Source organism: Colias eurytheme, chromosome 10, assembly GCF_061535395.1.
Source record: "Colias eurytheme isolate Ceu_HAF_F1 chromosome 10, ilColEury1 Martin Lab GWU primary, whole genome shotgun sequence".
NCBI lineage: Eukaryota > Metazoa > Arthropoda > Insecta > Lepidoptera > Pieridae > Colias > Colias eurytheme.
The window spans coordinates 80,163-99,899 of NC_142989.1; the positions used below are offsets into that span (position 1 = coordinate 80,163).

Sequence of the window (19,737 nt, forward strand, 5' to 3'; positions counted from 1 at the left end):
GAGCGGGCTAAACTTGAACTTGTGTCATTCAAATCCCAAAAGGGCCTCTACCTCTAGCTAGCGCGATACATGCCCGCCCGCGTCGCGCGTCGCCCGCTGCTAGAGAAACAGTTATTCGGTTAAGTAATCGGTTTCTGTACCGAATACCGATATCACAAGTTGACCCGGACGCGGCGCGGCGGAACTGAATAATAATATTGTCCAACTTCTTCCTAACTAAGATCGATAAGTTTATATTATTAAATCTAATGTTTTTATAAACCAAAATAGTAAAAAGTAGGTAAGTATCTAAAATAACGCACAAGATAATATTTGAAATTTGTCATATTATATTGTATTAATTGGAATGTAATAATGTTATTATTAAAATGATTGCATGCCAGATCACATTGCGACCTACTGTAACGCAATATTAGGTAATATAAGTTAACATCAGCTAATGTATATAAATGAATTTGAATTTGAAATAACGAATCTCAATTCGCTATCTATAAGTATAATTGGTAGCTACCCAATGAAAGCTTTTTGACGTGACAACGTCTTAAATTAGGTTGCGACTGGGAGTCACTTATGAAAAAGTGTAACGCTCGGTAACGTTACGATGAGTCACCGAACGAGAGAGAGGCCCGCCGAATGCCTTGCGTCTCTCTCCCACTCAACTATGATCGAGAAAAAGACGTTGTCACGTAAAATCTTCGCCCGTAAAACCGACTTTACAGGCAACCATTTTTTTAGGGTTCCGTAGCCAAAATGGCAAAAACGGAACCCTTATAGTTTCGTCATGTCCGTCTGTCCGTCTGTCCGTCTGTCCGTCTGTCACAGCCGATTTACTCGGAAACTATAAGTACTACAGTGATGAAATTTGATGGGAATATGTGTTGTATGAACCGCTACAAAAATATGACACTAAATAGTAAAAAAAAGAATTGGGGGTGGGGCCCCCCATACATGTAACTGAGGGATGAAATTTTTTTTTTCGATGTACATACCCGTGTGGGGTATCAATGGAAAGGTCTTTTAAAATGATATAAAGTTTTCTAAAAAACATTTTTCTTAAAGTGAACGGTTTTTGAGATATCAGCTCTCAAAGTCGTAAAAAGTATGTCCCCCCCCCTCTATTTTTATAACTACGGGGTATAAAATTCTAAAAAAAATAGAGGTGATGCATGCTAATTAACTCTTTCAACGATTTTTGGTTTGATCAAAGTATCTCTTATAGTTTTTGAGATAGGTTGATTTAACTGTAATTTATTATATTTGCTGCTACGGAACCCTTTGTGCGCGAGCCCGACTCGCACTTGGCCGGTTTTTTTAAATGACATCGACACGTAAACAATTCCTCGAGACTTAACTACATACTCATATATTTTATATATTATATATATGTATATATATATATATATATATTATATATTATATTATAAAGGCGAAAGTTTGTAAGGATGTATGGATGTATGGATGTTTGTTACTCTTTCACGTAAAAACTACTGAACCGATTACAATGAAAATTAGCACACATATAGAGGGTAACTTGGATTAACACATAGGATAGGTTTTATCCCGGAAATCCCACGGGAACGGGAACTATGCAGGTTTTTCCTTTGAAAACGCGGGCGAAGCCGCGGGCGGAAATCTAGTATTTTACTAATTTATTAACCACCACATAAAACTCGAACAAACATATTATACTTACCAACTGAGTAGTATGTGGTAGTATTATAGTCTCTTTTTGTGAGTGTCAAAAAATAGGTATTCGTTTTTCGGTTCGGTATGGATATTCAAATTTCAAGCTCGGCCATTTGACATAGTTAGCCGAAATTCATATAACGGGGTCATGCGTACAACCACAGTATTACCATTATTTCCTACAGTAAGGAATCGCCTTTGATGTCGCGCGATGCCGCCGCCAGCGTAGGTAATGACGCTGCCACACGAAAATACGCTAGGGTTGCAACAAATGGGAAATAAAACAATTGTGATTTTTAATATTATGATGAAATCTTTATTCATATGTACATTCAAAATAATTGCGATTATTAAATCTGATGTAATTATTTGTTCATAAATATATAATTATTAATTACAGATATTGCACTGGTAAATATTATTTACGTGGACACTATATTTTTGGATGTTCTTAATTGTATATTATAACATTTAACTAAGTAATGCATTCGCATTGGGATGTACAATCTGATTAGAAAATAATGAGGACAACATATATACATAGCTTTGATTTTAATTCAACAGATACAATTAATACAATCTTTCTGAAATATTGTTTCCTTCTGGGATTTCAATGTAGATTTACATCCGTAAACCGAACAGTGTGTGCGCGCCATAATAGAATATGTAAGTACCTATGTATAATAAAATTATTACACAAAAAATACGACTGCGTCATCCTTTCGCGCTAGGTAAAGCAAACTAAGCGTGTTTGCTTTACGCGGCCCGCGTCGCCCGACCCCCGCCAGTTCCCCTCCGTTTCTCTGCACAAGTACATTCGTCGCACTACTGTAGGAAATAATGGTAATACTGTGGTACAACGTTGTTTTCGTCAGTATGTCAGTATACACGTGGTGCGGGCATCCGCCCTCCGCGCCGCAGTCGCCGCCATAGAGGCGCCTCTATGATCACTCACTACGGTGTCTTTTGATTTATTTCAAATAATAATGTGAGGTATTTATAAGGAATTCACAACATTACTTGATAGTGAGAGATCACAGCAATTTAAAGTTTCTTTTTTTTTAATTTCATGAAGTAAGTACGTAGTTAGGTAAATAATAACTTACCTGTCGTATTGTATAATCGTAGGTATTAAAATAAAAAAATTAAGATCTAAAAAGAATATCAGTAGGTACCTACGTCATCAGCACAGGTCATCAGTATCCAATATGATTATTTTTACAAAACGGTCGCGTTAAAGTATAGGCACAGAATACATAATAGTAGCTAAACGCTACAGAACGGACACTCTCCGCCTCCCGCCAAAATTAAACACTTACCTCCCCCGCACGATCACTGATCAGTCTAAAATTGGTCCATATTTTTCTACAGGGACGATACGCAACGAAGATTGACAACTTGACAACATTAATCAAATTGACTTAAAGTAATTTTATTAAAGTGAAACTTTTATTACATCGTCTCAAAGTGTCTCCAACTTTTTGGTCTGTGTAGCGCATGTCGCGTGTATCGCGGCTGCCAAGTAGGTATACCGACCGTCACGCGACATGCGCTACACCAAACACAAAGCAGTGTTCAGAACCGTTCGAACAGTTTCACTTTTACCGTGGTTTCATAAAACCACACAACATTTTTTTTATTTTGGATTTGTGATTATATATCGTTTTTCGTAGAAAATGGTTAGATATTGTGCTGTTTACGAATGTATTTCATCAGAAAAACCATTGAGATAATATTAATATGGAGACGACACTGCCTACATCACTTATGTTCCACTCAACATACGTCATGTGACGTATGTTGAGCGGTATTTTTTAATGGTTTTAAAGTGAAACGCATCAAACATGCCTTCGTGTGTGTTACGATATTGCACAAATAATACGGAAAAGTGCAAAGGAATAACTTTCATCGTTAAGTACCTAACTAGATAATAATTTTTAAAACTTAGAGCAAAAAAATGGCGCACAGATTTTGTTCGTGGTGTCTCCTCCATACGTAGTAATATTATCTCAATGAGAAAAACGCGATTTTTTTTTACGCTAGTCAAAAATGTGCCAACCATAAAGCGTTAACACACACATTTGCAGTCTCTACAGTGTGACTGTCAAAACGATGATTTTGTATGGAGTGGCCGGGGTGTGGTATAGGTATTATAATTATGTACATATTATTATTATTAGAAAACTTTTTAGTAGTGCCGAGTGCGTTATGTGAAACCTTAATTATTGCAAAAATGGTCTCTATCTCAAGGGGACTAGAAGAGCTAAACGCGAGTTTTATAATGCTTTAAAATATGATTAACTGCAGTAAAAAATCTCAGACAAATATATGATATTCATCAGGAGATATACTAGCTATATAGTGTGTTGAAAACACAATACAACTTATTTTACTCGATAGAAAAAAATCACAAAGGTACCTCTAAAAAAATCTTTTGATGCTTAAAAACCATACTAAACTACATGCAAATTGCAATCATTCTGTTTTTTCGGCAAATAATTCTACAAGCAACATACTTACTAGAATAATAGTGTTTTATTTTTTTTAGTCCAATCAATAGATTTCGTGTAAATCACAAATTCTTATTCCCAAACCAAAAACGTACGCATATGTGTGTGAACGCCTGTGCACCGACGCGACGTCAGACAGTACCAATAAATTATTTGTAATTTTGTATTTTTAAGCTATTGCGCGGGCCTTGAGCGCGGGGACCGATCCAGAAATTTAGTAACGAAAAACCTCACGCTCACCACTCCGACGGGCGCGGACGTGTGGCTTGAAGGCATAGCATGCAATAGCTTTACCGCGGCAGTCCCCGAGTGCCACACGTCTTTTTTTTAAATAATATTAAGTATGGGAAATAAAACAAAACCCGTCAAGAGGACTAAAATCTAAAAACAAACCGTTGCAATAGGTTGCAATGTTAAAACTTAATGCATCTACAGACGCTCCGATTTGGTTGGTGCCAACCATCCGACCACGACCAAATCGGAAAGTGTAGAGAGCGGTCGGTCCGACATAATTATTATTAATATTGGTTTGACGTGGTCGGATGCGCCAGCAATACCGACCAAACCAACTTCCTATCCGATCCAACCAAATTGGAACGTTTGGAAGCTTTGTTCCGACCAAATCGGATCATTACATAGAGTAATATAGGTAATTGGCTCATTCACATTTGCAACGCCGCCGGTGTAGGACGTCAACATGAACGCCGAGGGAGTTACGGTCACCGAACGTGACATATTAATAAAATTACTGGAACTATATAAAGACTTTCCCTGTTTGTGGGACTTAAGTAACAAAGATTACGCAAATAGAGATGCCAGAAATCAAGTGTATTTTATTATGTTAGAAGTATTAAAAAAATTGACAGTGCGGCTACATTAAAAACCTTAAAAAATAAGTTATAAGAGCCGCATATGACTGTAATTTTCTCTATTTCTATAGTAGAATTTAGCCCATTCTCTTCGTACTATGGTCAACTGACATATTACTCTATGGTCAACTGACAGTTGGATGGCCAACCGTCGGACAATCTGTAGCAATGTTGGAATGGTTGCCATGTCGGTTCCAATATGGTTGGCACCAACCAAATCGGAGCGTCTGTAGATGCTTTAAAATCAACATTTTGAAAATCAATTCAAATAATTTTAAATAATACAGACGTATAATATTATAGACATACCTAGTCAATATTATTTTATACTAGCTGCGTTCCGCAGCTTCACTCCTGTTGGTCTTGGCGTGATGATATAATCCATACTAATATGTATTATAAATGCGAAAGTAACTCTGTCTGTCTGTCTGTTACTCAATCACGCCTAAACTACTGAACCAATTTGCATGAAATTTGGTATGGAGATATTTTGATACCCGAGAAAGGACATAGGCTACCTTTTATTGCGAAATATGTACCACGGGCAAAGCCGGGGCGGACCGCTAGTAATATATAATAGCCTATAATAACCTTCCTCGATGAATGGGCTATCTAACACCACAGAATATTAACTAGTAGCATGAGTAGCTAGCTAACGCTGAAATAATTTTTCAAATCTATGACCTATCACCATCTATATTTCCGTGCCTGACAACGGGCTGGTCACCTTTACAAAAAGACGACAATTTCCCAACGGGAACGCCCTCGGGCCAGTTTTTTGCGCCATAGTGCACTGTCTAGTTAGTAGTTTAAAATATTTGTGTATTATACTATTCTTTGCTCAGACCACTTTTTATTACGATTATAAAAAAAAAACATTCATAATAATATGTATAAGTAACTACTGACATATAGTACGACATAAAAGAGATGAAATTAATTATTTTGGAACTAATTCGTTTTTCATTACCTGGCAACCCTGAATTGGCAATGTAGCTGTCAAGTTGAATAAAAATTTGTTGTTTTTTTCGTGAAGTGGAGAATTATTGAGATAAAATTGTTATTTAGAACAAGAAATTTAAATAAAAAAGGAGACATCATGAAAAAGGTTAAACGTAGCGGTGTCCGTGATGTGGTGTATAAAGTTTTTATTCGGTGTTTGTCCGAATTTCAAGCTGGAAATTTATTGACTGATTTGGAAAACGTTTACAAACGTACAGCAGAATATACCGGTGAGATTCCATTTATTTTTGCTCAGTACTACGTAAAATAGAATATTCCATTAGTAACGAGTGTTTAATGTATGTATGTATGGCGATTATTACGTTTTCGCAATTTAATTTGAGGTTATTTGTATGTAAACAAAAACTAGTTTTTATAGTGCGACCAGCACAATTTGAGTCAAGAAGTTATATCCAATCCAACCAGCCTCAAATAAAGTACCTAGTTTAGATTTTACTACATAGTATAGTGATAACTGTTTTCATACAGCTATCTATCTATTAATCAATCAAACCATAAGAAAAAAAATCATATTTACTGTATCATATTTACAGATACTGAAGATGCCCCGTACCCTCTTGCCAGTACTTCGAAACAGAGTGATGATCAGTCCTTTGAAGGAGTAGAATATTTAGATTTTGATGAATTATATTAATGTACAAAATTTATCTACAAAAAAAAAAAAAAAATATGTGGTTTTCAAATCGCCTTGTTTTTTTCTACCCGACGGACCCAGAAAGAGGGTAATGTGTTTGAGCTGCATGTATGCTTGTTTGTTTGTATGTTTGATTCTATGTGCGCCTCTGCAGTCTAAACACTTGACCGATTTTTATAAAATAACTAATTCCAAATACATTTAAGTAAAATTTGACCTAGATAGGTCAATTAAAATACTAATGTATTTTTGTCTTAAATTACACTATTGCTACAATGAAACAATTATAACGGTTTAAATCGCGGTATTTATTTTAGATTATATTATATAGATTTTTGGATTTTTATTCTATAGTATCAAGATCGCTTGCGTCGCAGTATCAGTGTTGCTATATGAGCGACGGTGGCGCCCTCATTTATTTTCATCTCTTTTGTGTCGCACTGTAGCTTAGCTTTAGTGATTAAACTATCGTTAGTCACTAGTTACGCTAGTTACTAGTTACTAGTCTGTGCGTTAGTTTATTGCTCTAAGTCTAAGGTCATACGGTCCCATAGGGTCTAAATAATTAATATATTTATTTAAAAGCGAGTAACTACCTAGTACATATAAAATTTATATATTGTGTTTCAATAAAGAAACGAATCTTCAATGGCGGCCAAAGCTGACACTGACGTATGGTAGGGTCAGCAAAAAGGAAAATAAAAATAACGTAAATGGACACAGTAAATGGATAATTATTTTATTAATTATTTCAAATTGTTTGTTGACAAACTTTTTTGTTATGGTATTTGTGTATTTATATGAATTATCATATTTACGTATACAGAATGTAACAAAATCCCCATTTTGTAATGAGCCCATAAAACTGAACAACTTTTCCCAAAGAACATATTTTGTCAAATTCCAATAAAACATTATTTACTTTCGCAAATATGCATAATTGTCATTGTAAATTTATGATTTAAATACTATTATAGGGAAAATCAAATACATTTTTGTGATTTTATTTTTCCATTTTTTATTTTGCATGCCGTACGGCCGCCGTGTGTAAGCGAGAGGGAATGATAAGCGCCGCCATTGAAGATTCGTTTCTTTATTGAACTGCGTATACCTATTCAATTTTATAATTTAATGGTGGATTGAATAAATTTTTCATTTCATTCATATTAAAAATACATACTCGTGTTTAAATCATTCATTTACTTTCCTTTTTTCGTGCACCACGGAAATATAAGACGTGCACAGACGTGAGTGCAGTGTTCACAGTGTAGTGTTATCTGCGTATTTTTTATCTGTATTAAAAAGCGAACACGTCAAACGTTAAAAATGTCACTAACACGCGTTGCCTATGCCGTTACGAAGAATTTGGCATTCACTAAACAGCTGTGTTCGCCGGTTAACACTTTAATTTTGCAAAGTAATTTTGCGACAGTAGCCGCTCAAAAAACAAATTCTAAAATGTACATTGCCGAGGAACGAGGATCCGCATACTCACCCGACTATAGAGTCTATTTCAGTAAGTCTAGATACATAAGCACTGATAAAAACTATCTTTACGTCACGAACCTATCTTGATGTTAGAGAAAAGGTTCAATTTATATCTACTTAATTATCATATATAGGTATTTGCTACTCATAAATGTCGCTAATAGATAATCTAGGTAATAGGAATTGGTTGTTTATCATATATCATTTATTGAAGAAAAAAAGAAAGACTATTACCTTTAATAATAACTTGCAGAAATATTATATAAATATTTTACTATAAATTAAGCTTTAAAAATAAATTCTAATATGTAGATCTCTTGACAAAATGAAGATCATCATTTCATCATTCAACCAATTAAAAAACTAATTTTATTGTGTGAGCATAAACCCAATGAAAATGTTCTGCATTACTCATAAATGTCTATAGACACAGCTTATTTACTTACAATAATCAATATAATCTTGAAATGTTAATGCCTTCATCACAACTTCCTGATTAATTTTATTTTTATTATCTTAATGTAATACTGTGCTTAAAGTATTATTTACTGATAACTGATGTAATATTACTCACATTTAATGATTTGTGCACTTTAAGAAGTGAAAAGAAGACTTTTAAATTATGTGATTTGAATTATTGATAGTTAAATTTGAACATGTGAATAAAGTACAATTATATTTTATAACTCATTATATTAACAAGAAAATTTAACTATCTATATAATATATTAAGAATGTATATTTCTCTATGTAGGTATTAAAAGAAAAAAAATACAAAAAATTAGAAATAATTTATTTGCAGTAAATATCCTACTAATATTATAAATGCGAAAGTTTGTGAGGATGTGTGTGTGTTTGTTACTCTTTCACGCAAATACTACTGAACCGATTACAATGAAATTTAGCACACATATAGAGGGTAACTTGGATTAACACATAGGATAGGTTTCAACCCGGAAATCCCACGGGAACGGGAACTATGCGGGTTTTTCTTTCAAAACGCGGGCGAAGCTAGTAAGAACATAAAATTGCTCGTACTTATAATAATTATTATTAAAAGTGCAAATTTAATTTAAGTTTCTCGATTTTTATATATTTTTCTTCTCGATGATGTTGTTTACGACTTTAAAAATACATTATTAATATAATGTGTTTTAAATTTTAATAAACTAAGGAAATGTTCGGCCACAGAGGACGAGAGCGGCCCCATATCGCCGCTGCACGACATCCCGCTGTGGGCGGACCGCGAGCAGCGGCTGGCGCACATGGTCGTGGAGGTGCCGCGCTGGTCCAACGCCAAGATGGAGATCAGCCTCGGCGAGCCGCTCAACCCCATCAAGCAGGACGTGAAGAAGGGTGCGTTGCGGTTCGTCAGCAACGTGTTCCCGCACCACGGCTACATCTGGAACTACGGCGCGCTGCCGCAGACGTGGGAGAACCCGCAGCACGTGGACGCGGGCACGCAGGCGCGCGGCGACAACGACCCCATCGACGTGATCGAGATCGGCTCGCGCGTGGCGGCGCGCGGCGACGTGCTCACGGTGAAGATCCTCGGCACGCTGGCGCTCATCGACGAGGGCGAGACGGACTGGAAGCTGCTGGCGGTGGATGTGCGCGACCCGGCCGCCGCGCGCCTGCAAGACGTGGCCGACGTGGAGCGCGAGTGCCCGGGCCTGCTGCGCGCCACCGTGGAGTGGTTCCGCCTGTACAAGGTGCCCGACGGCAAGCCGCGCAACCAGTTCGCCTTCGACGGCGAGGCCAAGGACGCCGCCTTCGCGCACCGCGTCGTCGACGAGGTGAGCCTGCCGCCCCCCACATTTAGTGACATAGTCAGATTTAGTTTATATGCAGCAAATATGCCACTTTTCAAAAAGTTTCAAAAGTGGTAACTAACTATAGAAGTTTGGAAAAAATTAATTGAAAATTGAAATGAAAGTATGTGTGTTAAAAATAATCTTCTTCAATTATATGAAGTCTTATTTATCTTTATGATAATATTATCGTGTGTTTGTTAACTGTTTGCCTCATAAATATTGATTGTGTACATATTAATTCCAATTCAATATTTATATTTACTTGTTCCTGTATTCATATCTCCTATAGAAATTTAAGTTTCAAGTACATATTATTATCTTTTACTTTAGCATTTAGTTTTAACCGACAACTTGATTGATGTTCTTTACTTTTGTCATACCGGGGCAACGCCTAGAATATTGTGATCCAGGAAATAATGGTTGAGATGGTTGTTTAATCATCTCAACAGATAGCATGTCCCTTCATCGAAGACAACACGAACAGATTCACACAATTCATCTCGTCTGTGAAAGTCCGAATATTTTTTCTTTTTATCCAAAACCCCTTAAATAAGTAACGATTTAGGGGTTTTTGGATAAAAAGACGATGTAAATCTAGGGCATGCAGAACCGAGTCTAGTTCCAAGTTTCTGAAACCCGGTTCCAAATCGAGTTCAGAACCGGGTAGAACCGGGTTACCCGGTTATTTTATAATACCTGGGAAAAAAATACAAAATAAAACAAAAGTAACTGTAAAAGTACCTGATTGGCCTTTTATTTTACGCGGCTTATGTCTTATTTTATTAAATTAATAAAGAAACAAAATTTCAATACTTCTCTTTATTTATCAGTCTTATAAAAGTACCTTGTTATCATAATATCACATGTAAACTTAAACCTTATTCATTAAATGCAAACTGTAAAGCAAAAAACCGGCCAAGAGCGAGTCGGACTCGCGCTCCGAGGGCTCCGAACGAACCTATTTTTTTTATAATGTTGTGACTTAAAAATTTATGTTTCTAGCAATTTTTCCTTTATCTGTGTTATAACTTATAAGACGTTACTTTTACCAAATTTCAAGGCTCTGTGTTCATGAGAAGTACCCTGTAGGTTTTGAGTTCCATGTAAATGTCGAAATTTGCGAAAATTTTCAGCATTTACGACTGTATCTTTTGATGCGTTGGCTTGTGAGTTTGACTTTTTCACAGCATCAAGGGACCGTAGACTTGAGTATTCGATATAAATTTCAGCTTGATACCAAAAACAAAAACATGACTGGATCATTACTTATGTGAAACAGTCAACCCAACAGCTTTTCAAATTCACGACAAATGTAATAAAAATATTTCTGTAGCCTAATTTTTGTCATTTTCGAAGCCAAATTTTTTTTTTTTTTTGGTAATACAACTAACTAGGAAACCTATAGCATCTAAGGTTAGATAACCAATCAGAGCTACGCTTGAGGCGTGGCACGAAAATTGGCGATGCACGTGAGTCTGACGTTGCCAGATAGAATAAATTTGTTAAAATAATGCAGCAAAATATAAATAATACTTTATATTTTAATATTTTGGTTGGAACCGGGACAACCGGGTTTCATATTATTCAGACCCGGTTCTCAAGATCATCAAATACCCGGGTTTACCCGGGTTTTTCGAAACCGGATAAACCCGGGTGCATACCCGTCACTTTAACTCGCGTCACTTTACCTCCTGTCACTTTAACTTGTGTCACTTTAACTCCCGCCACTTTCACTCGCGTCACTTTAACTCCCGTCACTTAAACTTCCGTCACTTTACCTCCCGCCACATTAACTCCCGTCACTACCTCCCGTCACTTTGTCATTCGTTATTTTAAACTACATTTAAAGTTTCCCTTTATTATCTATAATTCTCTATTCCCTAAATCGAAATAATTTTGACTTTAACTTTCACTTTAACTTTAACTACCGCCACTTTAACTCGCGTCACTTTACCTCCTGTCACTTTACCTCCCGTCACTAACTTCCGTCACTTTAGCTTCCGTCACTTTACCTCCCGCCACATTAACTCCCGTCACTACCTCCCGTCACTTTTGTCATTCGTTATTTTAAACTACATTTAAAGTTTCCCTATAAGTATCTATTCCCTAAATCGAAATAATTTTGACTTTAACTTTCACTTTAACTTTAACTCCCGTCACTTTACCTCTCGTCACTTTAACTCGCGTCACTTTACCTCCCGTCACTTTAACTCCCGCCACATTAACTCCCGTCACTTTAACTTCCGTCACTACCTCCCGTCACTTTTGTCATGCGTTATTTTAAACTACATTTAAAGTTTCCCTAAGTATCTATTCCCTAAATCGAAATAATTTTGACTAAATTTCACTTTAACTTTAACTCCCGCAGTCCCGCCACTTTCACTCGCGTCACTTTAACTCCCGCCGAATTAACTCCCGTCACTTTAACTCCCGTCACTTTAACTTCCGTCACTTTACCTCCCGCCACATTATCTCCCGTCACTTTAGCTCCTGTCACTTTAGATTCCGTCACTTTACCTCCCGCCGCATGAACTCCCGTCACATTAACTCCCGTCACTTTAACTCGCGTCACTTTAACTCCCGTCACTTTAACTTGCGTCACTTTACCTCCCGTCACTTTAGATTCCGTCACTTTACCTCCCGCCACATTAACGCCCGTCACTTTAACTTCCGTCACTTTACCTCCCCGTAAATCCCATCGCACGTATTCCTATGGTGCTAAATGTAACAAACTAGATTTTTTTCAAAACTTAGTGTGGTGCAGCTTGATGGTATGAAATCAACCCACATTAATTAATGTGGTATGTGTGGTACGTGTGCAGGTCCACGAGTTCTGGCGCGGGCTCGTGTCGGGCGCCGTCACCAACGCGGACGACATTAACAAGTGAGTTACCTATCATTTCGTAATGAATTGTGGCTGCGACTTGTTCGCTTGAACTTTGATTTTTGATGTGAAACACCTATAGGGCATAGGCGCACGTAAATCCGATTTCTGGCGTGGCGAAGTTGTAGATGTTTTTTGTAAAAAAAAATAGTAGGTAGTGTTTTTTATGAAATAATTTTGGCGTAGGCCAGAGACAGAGGAAACTTGATCTCAGGGCCGTGTGCAATCTGAAACACAAACATTTATTTACTCAATAAGACTTCTTTTAGAAGTACTTTTGAATCGTCACAACATAGTTTTACCATTTACCACCGATTCGGAAAGCAGTTTCTACGGTTAGCGTGAAGTCCCCTAGTGGGGTAAGGGGCGGATGGATTATTATTTATACATCTGTTTCACTGATCGATTTCGTTTAGGGACAGGCGATCAGCCTCCTTTGTCTTGCTAGACCGAGATATATATAGGCACGTAACTGAATGGTCGGTCTGTGCGCAGGATGAACGTGACGGTGGAGGGCAGCCCGTTCCGCGCGGAGCGGGCGGGCGCGGCCGCCGCGCTGGCCGCCGCGCCGCCCGCCGCGCTGCCGCAGCCCGTCCCGCACGCAGGTACACACGCACCACTCCTGATGCCTATTGAAATATTATGTCATTACATAAATGATGATGATGTAACTGTAGTATCATAAATAAATCCCCCTTATTATACAACATTTGTATCCGATTATGTACTTTGATAGTGACAAAACATGAATAGAAATTGTGCGCAATCAATTAAAATATGCACATTCACTTTTATTGACTTCATTGTATTGTATATTTTATAAATGGCACTGAGTTGCCCGAACGAGTTCGGTTCGGTTCGTGACCTCGCCTTTCACTCCATCGATATTATATCGTGTATTTTAGCAGGAACTTCGTTTGTTTGAACGCGCTAATCTCAGGAACGGCTTGTCCGATTTGAAAAATTATTTTGGTGTTAGATAGCCCATTCATCGAGGAAGGCTCTTTATCATTACGCTAAGACCAACCGAAACCGCGGAGCGCAGCTAGTTTCTAATAATACGTATCCATGGGGTGATCCGCCGAGCGGGCGACTCCTTGCAGGATTAAAATATGTAGTATGTGGAATGGGTTACTCAATAACCGACTGTCATATTTATTGGATGATGCGTGCGATGATTTGTTATTATTTGTTTCCAGTGGATAAGTGGCACTACATATCGAGCCTGTAAGCGCGCTGCGCTGCCGCCGCTGCGCTTTGTCCGACACTCGCCGAGCGCTGACGTCGCGTATATGTTAGAGTTTGCGTAATGCGCTACAAACATTATATTATTATACGTTTCAACGAGTAAATCATAATTATCGTTTTAGTCACAATTCAATTTAAAGTTAATTTTTATTTGGCTCTTTTACCTTCACTATTTAAACCCTGTCACTGTTTTGTGTTAAAACGGAATAGTTGTCTATGTCTTTTATAATATGCAATAAAAGCCGGTGTAGTCGGTTGTGGGTGCTGTGACGTCACTGTACATGTTTTAGCAGTAGGTAACTATTGCACGTTTGTATTTATTGTTGGGTTGTATCTTAATGAATAAGGATAATAATTAATAGAATGAGCCGATTGTCCGGTATCAATAATATAAATAGGTATGTTTTATATTAAATGGTTAGTTACAAGGAGCACTTTTTATTTCTTAAAATCCTTATCCCTTTGATGTGTTTTATAAGATAAGAAATGTTTAACTATTATATAGTATAGTTTTACATTAACTGTGGTCGACAAAAATGATTCGATGTTAGATAGATAGATAGATAGAAAACACTTTATTGTACAATGCACACAAAAACAAAATTTACAAAAACGATATTAACTTAAATGTACAATTTGGCGGCCTTATCGCTTAAAAGCGATTTCTTCCAGGCAACCTTAATTATGGCTCTAGACTCCGACATTAGCGTTTGGGACAAGTAGTCCGTTACTCGCGGCCGGTCGCGTCGAGCTCGTGTGGCCAACTGGCCAGCGGCCAGGGAGCAGCAGCGTTGCCATTTGAATTATTTTGTCACTACCTCTAGTGAATTTTAGGGATATCCATTCAGAAAAAAAATCACTGAAAAAATATTTGATGTGTTTTAGACTTGATACATAATATTTATGGAATGGTTTGTTTTGGATTTGGGTTGAAGTAAAATTCAATTTGCCAAGTAAAAGTGAGCTACTTGGAAACGCAGCTTTAAGGTACGTTCCACATAAAACTTTATTTGATTACTAGCGACCCGCCCCGGCTTCGCACGGGTGCAATGCTGATACAAAATAGGGGAGACCGAGGGGTTTTGAAACAAAGGTGAGTTGAAACAGTCCCGATTTCTAGGAACCTAAAACCGTTAGCGATCTGGAATCGTTTTTTATAACCACCTCCCACAACCCGCTATCGCGTCAGTTTACGCCGATGACGTCAGTTATGCAGTTGTGTAGTTCTGAATGACATGTGCCGAAAATCGCTAAAAGTAAGTATTTCACGAATTTTTACGATGCTCGTACTTTATTAGTGGTTTTGTATTTTGGGTTGAGTTATATACGTTTTGAAATCTCATTATCTATATATTCATGAAATATACTTGGTAAATTTGATTTCTGTGTATTTACTGCTTGATCGTGATTTGAATAAAAATTGGGAGGTTTTTTCTCACTGAGGTGTTTTGAAACAGACTGTTTCAACTCTCCTCGGTTTAAATTTAACATCTGATTATAGCTAAGAAATAAAAAGTACAAGGATTAATGCATTTTATTGTTGATTTAATGTGTTTATTTGTTTCAACATCCCTACTGAAGAAACTAAAGCAAGAAAAAGATCAAAACCAGGCAGTTAAACTAAAAAGGTTAAGGTTCTCAAAAAAAGAGAGGAAACGAAAAAGGTGATGAAGGAGAAGAGGATTAATCCTGCTGCATTTGCTGTATGGAGCCATATTCAAACTACTTGTCAGATTAATGTGTTTCCAATTGATCTTTGACATTCTTTTCGAGTATTTTACTTAAATAATTTATAGCACTGATTGTAATAAGTACTTAAAAATAGTTTGGAAAATCCAAAAGTGCACGCCTCATAATTTTTTTTAATAATTATTTATTAATTATTATTTTTGTTTATTTAATAACAATTAAACCAAATCGAATCAGACCCTGAAAAATGAAAGGGTTCTATTCCTGAGCATACTCAAGCGTAAGAGCAAAAAAAAGACTCGATTAGTAAAATATTTCGGTCGCTATCGTGTTAACAAGAAAATCCTCCGCACATACAGACACACGGACGTCCAAGACAGAACTTTTTTAAACTGTTTTTTAACTAGTTTAAATAACAAAAATGACATCAAAAATATCATGAATGTTAAAAATAGTGTTTTTTCTTGTATGTATTATCTTACAAGTGCAATGTATGATACATAAAGACATTTTAAGTTTGAAAAATCAGATGTTTTGCGCGAAGTGACAGTAGTACCCACCTCAACGCTTCGCTTATGAGGCGTGCAAAATTACTGATAGTTAATAACTATTTTATGTCAAAGATTTAGTTCTATAAGATTGCAGTAAAACATTTTGTTGATTCGACTGATTATAATTGATGTTACGCTTATGCGTCATGTTAATTTTTAGTAATTAACGAGTTTATTATTTGTATTAGACCTACTTGACTGATATGTCATTAAAATATTACTAAAAAGGTTATTGATTACTTGAAAAGATTGATTTTAATTAAAACCTTTAAATCAAATCATCATTTTTATTTTGCAGCTCCCATTACTGCCCAAAATCGTAATGTTTCAACTCTCCTCGACCTCTGTTTCATCTTACCTCGGTATGAGGAGAGTTGAAACAAGTTGACTTGTTACGGTTAAATCGATTTTTCACCACATTTTTTAAGGCTTACAGTTTCTTTTTGCTAACCATTCGCAAGTGTATAGAATAACCTATCGATTGGTACTAGTACCTCAAGATTTCTGATTATAGTTTGAGTTATATTGAACAAAACGTGAAAATTGTTTCAACTCCCCTCGGTCTCCCCTACATTACGGAAAAACTGTGAACGTTTTATATAAAATTAAAAACATAGCGGCCCGCTCGACTCGCCCGATAATCGGGCGGCCGGCCGGTACCGCCGCAAACGCTACGTCCCGCAATTTTTAAATCTGTAATATCTTCGAAAATATTCACTTAAATCATACGGTGTAAAGGGCCATATAGATCTATATTAAATGAACAGTGTATTCAAGGTATTTAATTGGTTAAGGATTAATGCTGTATTGGTTAAAATCGCATCGAAAATTAGCCATTATTTGTCGTAAAAAGTAAATGACAAAAAAAAGTTATTGTGGGTTATCCATAAGAGATAGACATATACCATCGCGGACTTTTCTGTAGACCTTTTCAATGTGTATAATACTTAGTACATTATTTTGATAAAACTCGTAGGGTTCAGCCTGCGTTTGCAATGTAAGCGGAAAAAATGTAAAAATTTACGACATCACATTAGAAACCTCAAAAATAACAGTACTTCTCCACTATTCAATGGATGTTATTATACATATAAACCTTCCTCTTGAATCACTCTATCTATTAAAAAAAACCGCATTAAAATCCGTTGCGTAGTTTTAAAGATTTAAGCGTACAAAGGGACATAGGGACAGGGAAAGCGACTTTGTTTTATACTATGTAGTGATGCTTTTTCGACTAAAAAATCAACCCTAAACCATTGAGATAATATAACTACGTATGGAGGAGACACCACGAACAAAATCTATGCGCCATTTTTTTGCTCTAACTAAGTTTTAAAAATTATTATCTAGTTAGGTACTTACCGATGAACGTTATTCCTTTGCACTTTTCCGTATTATTTGTGCAATATCGTAACACACACGAAGGCATATTTGATGCGTTTCACTTTAAAACCATTAAAAAAAACCGTATGTTGAGCGGAACATAAGTGATGTAGGCGGTGTCGTCTACATCACTTATGTATCTCAATGCCTAAAACATGATTAGTTAGTTGCTTGCATGATAGTTTTAGTTCCTGAAAGTAAGAGATACCTAACACTTATTGGCTATTGCAATTAGATTTAGATCTAGTTTTTGTGTGGATTTTCGTGGTGGAGATTTCACAGTACCATGAAGATACCACTGAGAAAAAGACTTTATTATCAAATAAGTATATCTGAAAGAATGAGAAACCCGAGAACAGCTGACTGACTTCGTTCGCGTTAATAAGACAATAGTTTTTTGGCTGCTCCCCTGCGTTACCGGGTAGGCAACTTCCAATTAGGTACTATCTTGTGCGAAAATCAAAACCAAAACATAAGCCCGAAGGTAAGCCCGAAGGCATTTCTTTAGTTGATGGGAGTTTTAGCCAGTTTACACTGTTACCGCCTTCACCGCGTGGAGGTACTCCCAGCTTATGTTTTGATATGCAGATTGTGATTGATTGTGTTGTACTCTAATAAAAGAAAATTAAATTTTCTACAACTTTATTCTACGACCTTCTCATAGAACAAGCGAACTTTGCCAATATTTTGCTTCAAACGGGAGCAAAACTAAAAATTTCAAATTTTCGGGAAAAACTGACTATCTTTGAAAGGCCACAGCTTAGTTGTTTTAAGGTTTAGAGAGCTGCGGTTAGGCTTAAATTGTTGCAAATTTAATAAGCTTCATTTATGTCGTGAATGTTACTTGTCGGACACGCATAGTTTATGACTTTTAGAGCAAAAAGTGAAAAAGTCCCAAATTATCGCAGTTTATCACGCGGTGCGCAGTGAGCACAACTTTTTCGAAGTTGCAAATTGGGATTTAAGTACATCATCTTAACTGATCCAAACAACATACCTACCAAAAATGCAGCACTACATCGTGCTTTGCGAATTAAGGGTTTTTTAGTGTCGATTTCTGGCTTATTGGCCAAATGAATGAATTTACGATACTTTTCTTTCTTTTTCCAGCAAATTCAAATATGTAATGTGGTTTTGCATTTTCTAAGACACAACTTACACCGTTACACGAACAGAAAGCACCATCTTTTTGAAAATAGCTGATATTTGAAGTTGAACGTGTGAATTTTCGATTGATAATAATAAGGATACTTTTTGATTTTAATTGTAGTTAAATAAGGTAACAACCTGTGGTAACAACATAATTATTTCAAATCAAATAAATTACATCGTATTTGGGACATAGAAAGTAAGCTTTCACCAGATTTCATGAAAAAACTGTTTGTAAAAGATAAAATTAAAAAACCAAAATCTTGTTTTTTTTTTTCATTTTTGAAAGAAGTGTCATCTCATCAAGTCATAGATCTTTTCATCTGATCTACAACTTTGCCATTCGACTTTTTCATAGGACTTTTAGTTTTTCGGCGGATAATCTGTTTTTTTACCGTTAATAACGTAAGGAGTAAACTGTACACTGCGGCTTAGATCATTAAGTAACACTGCGGTAATTAAATATTGGTGTCATTATTTTGTTTCAATAGTTAAGCATTTTAAATTAAAACTTAGGGTATCATTACATATTATGAACAAAGCGTTAATGCATCAGGTGTATAACATTTTACAGTACAACCCGCAGAATGAGGCATCGATCGCGAGCGGCCTGCGGGCGCCGGCGGGGCGCGCCGCCGCGTCTCCCGGCCACGACCCCGCGCCCCGCGACCCCGCACCCCGCACCTCTGCGCCCGTAAACACTAGTGATGGGCTGCTTGCAACAAATGTGTATATGTACACAATATATTCTACTATTACCAACCAAAAAAAAAACAGCATACATATAATTGAAAAATTGACATTTTTAA

General features: G+C 36.6%; 1 protein-coding gene across 1 annotated transcript; it reads left to right on the top strand.

The window, feature by feature from the left end:
- The first annotated feature begins 8,018 nt into the window (after positions 1-8,018).
- Nurf-38 (Inorganic pyrophosphatase Nurf-38) lies at positions 8,019-14,584 on the top strand. Its single transcript, XM_090106260.1, has 5 exons — positions 8,019-8,238; positions 9,402-10,006; positions 12,847-12,908; positions 13,404-13,513; positions 14,108-14,584. Exons 1-5 carry the CDS (start codon positions 8,049-8,051, stop codon positions 14,137-14,139), a joined length of 999 nt encoding a protein of 332 aa, XP_089962386.1. The 5' UTR covers positions 8,019-8,048; the 3' UTR covers positions 14,140-14,584.
- Positions 14,585-19,737: the final 5,153 nt, after the last annotated feature.

Coding starts and splice junctions, on each gene's coding strand:
- Nurf-38 (XM_090106260.1), top strand. CDS start 8,049: ATGTCACTAACACGCGTTGCCTATGCCGTTACGAAGAATTTGGCATTC. Junction 8,239..9,401: donor CGACTATAGAGTCTATTTCA/GTAAGTCTAGAT, acceptor GTTCGGCCACAG/AGGACGAGAGCGGCCCCATA. Junction 12,909..13,403: donor AACGCGGACGACATTAACAA/GTGAGTTACCTA, acceptor GTCTGTGCGCAG/GATGAACGTGACGGTGGAGG.